The sequence below is a fragment of the Natator depressus genome, chromosome 2, assembly GCF_965152275.1.
Source record: "Natator depressus isolate rNatDep1 chromosome 2, rNatDep2.hap1, whole genome shotgun sequence".
NCBI classification, from domain to species: Eukaryota; Metazoa; Chordata; order Testudines; family Cheloniidae; genus Natator; species Natator depressus.
This window is the reverse complement of record NC_134235.1, coordinates 262,728,024-262,736,005: the sequence shown is the minus strand read 5'-3', so window position 1 is coordinate 262,736,005 and position 7,982 is coordinate 262,728,024. Positions and strand designations below refer to the sequence as shown.

Sequence of the window (7,982 nt, the reverse complement as noted above, 5' to 3'; positions counted from 1 at the left end):
TCCAGTAAGGTCAGTCGAGTTTCACCAATTTACACCTAGTCTGAACTTTGCCCTGTGAGTGTCTGAGATTTTATTTTTAGTAAAATGACTGCCCTGTTTGATGTTGCAGTTTGAGCTACTATAAGTTTATGTGAAAGCTGAATAGATCTCTCAGCTCTAGCCAAAGGGCCAAATTCTTCCCTCAGTGACCTGGCTGTCAATGCAGAGTATTCCAGTGAAGCTAATGGAAACACTCCATTACAAATGCAGGCTGAGAGCTGATACAGGACTGTAAATCCATATGGTTACTCTTAAGTTAATGGAGTAACTCTGGATTTACAACAGTTTATGTGAGTGTAGAAACAGGCTCAGCATATTTAAATTGTTCTAATATATATCATTAATAAAGAACAAATGCTGATAGCTTTAGTCATATTGTCTGAATGTGCTGCACTGGCATAAGGGTGAGGGTGCCTGAGAAGCTGAGATGCAGGGTTTGGGACGCAGCAGGGTTAGGTTGCAATGAGACTTTATGAATGACTGTCAGTGACGAGGTAGATCAGGAGAAGTACAATAATAAGAACTATTGCAGCAACCCCAAAGGCCAAAATAACTTTCCTATACTTGGTAAAAGGAGTGGTCACCCTGGTTCTTTTATTTATTCCAATAAGATACCTCACTTTTTGTTCCGTTAAATTAGGTTCCAAATACAGCTCGCTGACGTAATACCTGCCCCCATTCTCCTGAACCGTTCTCTGGATCATTTCAGTCAGCTCAGAAACCTGTTCAGCCTGTTCTGCTCCAGTTGCTTTGTTATTGAAAGCACAATATCGGTCCCCACACTTCTGAATCAGCCCCTTCAGATCTTTGTTATCTGAGTATCTCACGTAGTCATGCAGTGAGCCGACCGCTAAATCTTCTTTCCGGGTGAACAAGATGATCATGTACCTCATGGCCTCAACTCCAAAAATCTCCTCTACTCTCCTCACCGCTTCCTTGTCTTCCTCAGTGTAACGGCCCAGCTGGGTCACCAGCAGCAGAGCGTGGGGGCCAGGAGCAGAGAGCGCGATACAGCGAACAATCTCTCTAGATGTTACTGGCTCACAAACCTTTCTGTCAAAAATGGCAGGTGTGTCAATAACCACAAGCTCCCTCCCATTCCAGCTCCTTTGCCCCTTTTCACAAGTCAAAGTTACTGACTTTGCCCCGAGTTTGGACTCAAACTTTCTTTCCCCAAGGATGGAGTTTCCTGTTGCACTTTTCCCAGCTCCAGTTTTGCCAACAAGGATGATTCTGAGTTCTGATCTCCTGCCGTCATCTGCAGTTGATGGGGACAGGTTTGACAGTCAGAACATCATTGCACAGATAAAAGTAAATGAGTAGGAGTTACACCTAATTCTGAGGCTGAGAGTCCTAGAGTAAACAACATCCATCCAGTCCCACATCCCAGCTTGTCTCTCTCCTCTGGGATGTCTTGTCACTTTAAACTGAACATGACCTAAACTCCGTATCCTCTCTCCTGTACCTTCTCTGCTTCCTCCTTTCCCTATCACTCTTTGGATCACCACCATTCTCACCGTCACTCAGGCCAGCAATCCGGGGGTGCTTTTTTAATCCTCTCTCTCCTTTGTCCCACACATCTAGGCCAGATCCAAATCCAACTGGTTCTTCTTCCTCAGCACCTTCAAGTTCTGTCCTTTTCTCTCCAGCCCTACACCTAAGTTCCCTTTCAGAACCTCAGTGTATTCTGCCTTGATTACTGCAACTCCTCCTCTCTGGCTTCCCAAACATACACATCAGACCCTTCAGTCCATTAAAAATATTACCACTAAATGTGTCTTCCTTGCCTGTTGGTTCGATCATGCAACTTCTCTCTTTCTAGTCTGCCGTTGGCTCCCTGTCTGACAGAATAGGTTCTTATACCTCACTTATCACTGTCGAATCGGAGCACCTCTGTCTCTGGTTTTACACAGATAACCTCTGGACCCACACACAGAGCTGACGCTCTTTGTACTGGATCCTAACGTCAGATGTAAATACGAGGCCTTTAAAAACAAACCCTTGTGTTCTGGTCAGACCACTTCCTCCTTCAGATGTTCAAATCTCTGAACATTTGACCATCACATTTAAGCTTCTTGTCTCTACCTTCAAATTACTATAGAACTCTGCACCTCATTACATATCCTCGCTTTGTCCCATCTCCTCCACTCTATTAATGCTCCTAATCTGTTTTTTCAGATTCTTGCACAATCACCTGTGTGCTTTCTTCATTGTAGCCCCCCTCGCATGCTATGATCTTGCTAATCTCACCTGCAAAATCCTTACTCTGTCCACATCAAAATCCCTCTTAAAAACCCACTTCTGCTGTGTTGCATACAGTGAATCAGGTTGACTTGCCTATAAATTACCTCCTGTTCTTCCCTAGCTCTATATAGCTGGTCAAGCAGGATAACACATTTCATATACATTTGTTTCCATTTTTTGGGTTAAAATTTGAAAAAAGTTGACCGGATCTGCCTGGAAACGATTGGGGGAGCTGGGGAATGGGGTGTGCCTGGTACACAGACTCTCAGTGTCTTTGGATTGGAAAGAAGCTCTGCCGTGCTTCCACTTTCATCTCCTTCTTGATCAAAAGTGGTAGGTTCTTGATTTACAGTTTGCAGCTGCTGTAGCAGCCCGAGATATGGACAAAATTACAGATACTGGGAAAGGGATTTTCTTTGTGGGGGTTGTCCCCAACAGAAGACAAAGTTACAGGGGTAATGTCACTACCATTCCCCCAGTAACTGCACCCATGCTAGAGCCACTAAAATAATTTTGGGCAACTAAAGGTATATTCAGAATATGCCTCAATCCCCTAGAGCTTGTGGGGCTCTCTTTTACTTTACTGAAAAACTTGAGCTGAGCAAAATATAGAAGTGAGACCAGAATAGGGCCTTTTGTGTAACTGTCTTACCACAGGTTACATATTCTCCTTTCTGCTTGCTCCCATCCATCTCACCCTGAAATATTTGTAAGAAAACATGTTATTTACAAACATACTTTAACCAAGGAACTCAGAACATAGAAAAATACTTTCATTTAGAAAAACTCAGTAATACACATAATAAATAGTAATAACAATAATCACTGCTATGTGGTTCTATTATGGTCGGAAAAGTGAGTTTCTGAACATGATACCTTGATATTTCATGTTTAACCTCCATTAGTGTTTTCATCACATCTGCCTAACTTTAAGCACATGGGTCGTCCTCCTGAAGTCGAGAGTTAGGTTTAGCCTTTGAAAATCAGTTCTGTTATTGCAGCCTTGTACATACCTCCATTTTCATCAGCAATAGAAGTTCTGGAATCAGAACTTAGTCAACACTTTGACTGTTGACGCACAAGGCAGAGAGAATGCAGCTTGTACTTCAGTACTGATACTGCCTTTGCAGCACTGACTTGTACAAAACAGGTGTCAGTTCATAAATTAAGTGGCTATGATTCAGTTAGAGCCAATTTTGGGAGAAGATGGCACAACCAGAGCTGGGCAAAAAAATTTGATGCAATTTTTTTCATTGAAAAATCCTGAATTGGGTCAACCAAAACATTTTGCGAATTTGGGTTGAATTTGCCAAAATATTTTGTCTGGAAAAAAATTCAGAAAAAGTTGAAATGTTTCATTTTGACATTTTCTAAATTCTGGGAGGTATTAGCAGGAGTGTTGTAAGCAAGACACGAGAAGTAATTCTTCTGTTCTACTCCACACTGATTAGGCTTCAACTGGAGTATTGTGTCTAGTTCTGGGCGCCACATTTCAGGAAGATGTTGGCAAATTGGAGAGAGTCTAGAGAAGAGCAACAAAAATGATTAAATGTCTAGAAAACATGACCTCTGAGGGAAGATTGAAAGAATTGGGTTTGTTTAGTCTGGAAAAGAAGACTGAGAGAGGTCATGATAACAATTTTCAAGTATGTAAAAGGTTGTTACAAGGAGGAGGGAGAAAAATTGTTTTCCTTAACCTCTGAGGACAGGACAAGAAGCAATGGGCTTAAATTGCAGCAAGTGAAGTTTAGGCTGGACATTAGGAAAAACTTCCTAACTGTCAAGGTGGTTAGGCACTGGAATAAATTGCCTAGGGAGGTTGTGGAATCTCCATCATTGGAGATTTTTAAGAACAGGTTAGGCAAACACCTGTCTAGATAATACTTAGTCTTGCCATGCATGCAGGGGACTGGACTAGATGACCTGTCGAGGTCCCTTCCAGTCCTATGACTCTATTAATCACTGCATCAGTGAACTTTGCTGATAAGATCAACCAAGTGTGCATGGAACTAAATGGGAAAGAAATCTCCATTCCTGACCAGATCATACTATCCCTCTAGCTACCCTGGACTGAATTCGATCCCTTGACACATGCTGAAGATCAAAAAGACCTGAAAAATATTAGAGCCGCAACCTGCGAGATGGATCCATACCCCTCTTGGTTGATGAACGCCAGGGAAAGCAAAAACTATGTTCACTACCAGTGGAAATAGTCAATGCCTTCTTCAGAAAACAAACCCGCCAAAATCCATGAAAAGCACAATACTTCACCCAATCCTCAAGAATCCATCAGTAGTCCCTAATGCCCTCCAACCATTATCCTGTCTTCAACCTTCCATTTCTGGCCAAAATCAAGGAGAAAGTAGTAACCACAAAGTGCCAGCAACATGTGACATCAGCCAACATCCTGGATGTCTCACAATCAGGGTTCAGACTAGGGCACAGCACAGAGACAGCTCTAGTGGCACTAAAAAGATGACCATGGACACAGGTAAGCTTTCCATGCCCATGTTGCTGGACCTTTCTGCAGTTTTAGACACAGTGGTCCAGAAGCCACTGCTAACCCACTGACGTGACATAGCAGGAGTAGGTGGACTGGCACTATAGCTGTTCCTATGACTAAATTCAAGGAAAACTCAGAGTGATGATAACTCTGGTAACTGTGGTAACTGTTCCTCTTCTCTGAAGGCCCTCACCTGAGACTCACCGAGATCCAGACTATCCGCGCTTCTCTTCACTATTTACATGAGAGCACTGGGGAGACAGTGATTCACCATCAGCTAGGCTGCCAACACCATGTCAGTGGTACTAAAGACACACAGATACGACCATGATGAGGATGTCATAAGAACCAGTGAACAAAACAGAATAGAATTTGATATGTGCACTAAGAGTGACAGACTGTGTTGTGGAATTTAAAGTGACTGAGTTAGACAGGGTATTTGACCTTTTCTTCTACATTAGAAAGCTCCACTGGTATAACATGAATCACTGTAGTAAACTGAGGTATCTTCTTGTGACTATGTGGGATCACACGGTTACAGTTTCACAATTTTCAAAAAGAATGAGGAGTACTTGTGGCACCTTAGAGACTAACAAATTTATTTGAACATAAGCTTTTGTGGGCTAAAACCCACTTCATCAGACGCATGGAGTGGAAAATACAGTAGGAAGATATATATATATATATACACACACACACACAGAGAACATGAAGAGATGGGGGTTGCCATACCAACTCTTAATGAGACAAATCAATTAAGGTGGGCTATTATCAGCAGGAGAAAAAAAGACTTTTGTAGTGGTAATCAGGGTGCCCCATTTCAAACAGTTGACAAGAAGGTGTGAGTAACAGTAGGGGGGAAAATTAGCATGGGGAAACAGTTTTTAGTTTGTGTAATGACCCATCCACTCCCAGTCTTTATTCAGGCTTAATTTGATGGTGTCCAGTTTGCAAATTAATTCCAGTTCTGTAGTTTCTTGTTGGAGTCTGTTTTTGAAGTTTTGTTATTGAAGAATTGCCACTTTTAGGTCTGGAGACTAACCAATTTATTTGAGCATAAGCTTTCGTGAGTTACAGCTCACTTCATCGGATGCAACTCATGATGTAGCTTATGCTCACTTCATCGGATGTAGTTCACGAAAGCTTATGCTCAAATAAATTGGTTAGTCTCTAAGGTGCCACAAGTCCTCCTTTTCTTTTTGCGAATACAGACTAACACGGCTGCTACTCTGAAACCTGTCACTTTTAGGTCTGTAATTGAGTGTCCAAGGAGGTTGAAGTGTTCTCCGACTGGTTTTTGAACGTTACAATTCTTGATGTCTGATTTGTGTCCATTTATTCTTTTATGTACAGACTGTCCAGTTTAACCAATGTACATGGCAGAGGGGCATTGCTGGCACATGATGGCATATATCACATTGGTAGACGTGCATGTGAACGAGCCCCTGATGGTATGGCTGATGTGATTAAGTCCTATGATGGTGTCCCTTGAATAGATATGTGGACAGAGTTGGCAACAGGGTTTGTTGCAAGGATACGTTCCTGGGTTAGTGTTTTTGTTATGTGGTTGCTAGTGAGTATTTGCTTCAGGTTGGGGGGCTGTCTGTAAGCGAGGACTGGCCTGTCTCCCAACGTCTTTGAGCGTGAGAGATCGTCCTTCAGGATATGTTGTAGATCCTTGATGATGTGCTGGAGAGGTTTTAGTTGGGGGCTGAAGGTGACGGCTAGTGGAGTTCTGTTACTTTCTTTGTTGGGCCTGTCCTGTAGTAGGTTACTTCTGGGTACTCTTCTGGCTATATATATCTATCTCTATCTCTAATCTCTATCTCCCTTCTGTATTTTCCACTCCAATCATCTGATGAAGTGGGTTTTAGCCCACGAAAGCTTATGCCCAAATACATTTGTTAGTCTCTAAGGTGCCACAAGTACTCCTTGTTCTTTTTGCTGATACAGACTCACATGGCTACCACTCTGAAACCTGTCACAATTTTCAAACTGTTTCCAAATTGTTATTTCAGCATATACAAAGATTCATAGAACTAGAACTGGTTTTAAAAAGAAAACAGGGAAAATTTTGAAAATATTTTCATTAACTTCCTTTGTTCTTTTACCAACGACAGAGCTGATGAATTTTTTTTTGAAATTTTGAAAAAAAGTCAGTATAAAAATTTATTGAAAAATCCCTGTTCCTCCCTACCCCATTTATTCATCCAGCTTTAGAAGAATGCTTTCACCTGATGAAATTAATAGGCAGGAAGTTTAAACAGAGGATGTACTTTTTCACATAATGCCTAACTAACCTGTGGAACTCATTTCCATGGGAAGTAATGATGTCCAAAAGTATAACTGGGTTCAAAAAAGAACTGGATACGTTTATGGAGAATAGGTCTATCAATGGCTATTGGCCAAAAAGGCCAGACGACACAAGCCCATGCTCGGGGTGATCCTAAACCTCTGACTACCAGAAGCCAGGAGTGGAAGATACTGCCCTGTCCTGGACACTCCTCCTGAAGTTCTGGCATGAGCGATTGTCATAAACAGCCTACTGGGCAAGATGTACCATGATCTGACCTAGTTAGGAGGCAGTGTGTGTTTTTCTAGCAATTGTTCAAGCCGGGATTCAAGAAAGCAGAGGAAGACCCAGAGTCAAAGATAGATTCTGTGCGTGCATCTGATTTTGCCATCCTAAGCTTCCCACCTATATTTCTCTATGATCTACTTTTTGATCACTTGCTGCCAGCTCACAGTGCTGCTCACAATCTCAAAAGGGCCTGTTCTCATGAGCTTACAAGTCTGGTTTCTCTATCAAGTTGGTTCTGACACATAGTAACCAAACCTTAGAACCTCTGTGGATTTGTCCTTCACTAGTACATACCGGCATGGTTGTTCCAAGTGATTGATAGGCTGACATTTCTCCTTTAAAACAGGGATCTTAAACAGCTTCTTCCTGAAAAATCAATGGAACTGGTTAATACTCACGAAAGCCCAGACCAAATCCCATCTCGTATGTGTTTCTTTGTTCCTGTGCAAACTGAAGGGTAGTTTATTTCTTAATTATTTTATTTATACAGTGCCATGAATATGCATGGCATTACAGATGAAGAGAAGACAAGGGCGGAGATTTTCAGAGGCATAAATTGCAGTTCATGTCCATGGACGCTAGGTCCCTAACTGATATTTGTGCCTTTGAAACTCT

General features: G+C 42.0%; 1 protein-coding gene across 1 annotated transcript; it reads right to left on the bottom strand.

Moving 5' to 3' along the window:
- Positions 1-509: 509 nt before the first annotated feature.
- Positions 510-7,697, bottom strand: LOC141981954 (GTPase IMAP family member 2-like). The gene is made up of 3 exons (XM_074943569.1): positions 7,662-7,697; positions 2,950-2,981; positions 510-1,302 (listed from the first exon to the last, which is right to left on the bottom strand). The coding sequence occupies exons 1-3, from the start codon at positions 7,695-7,697 to the stop codon at positions 510-512; spliced, it is 861 nt and encodes a 286-aa protein (XP_074799670.1).
- Positions 7,698-7,982: the final 285 nt, after the last annotated feature.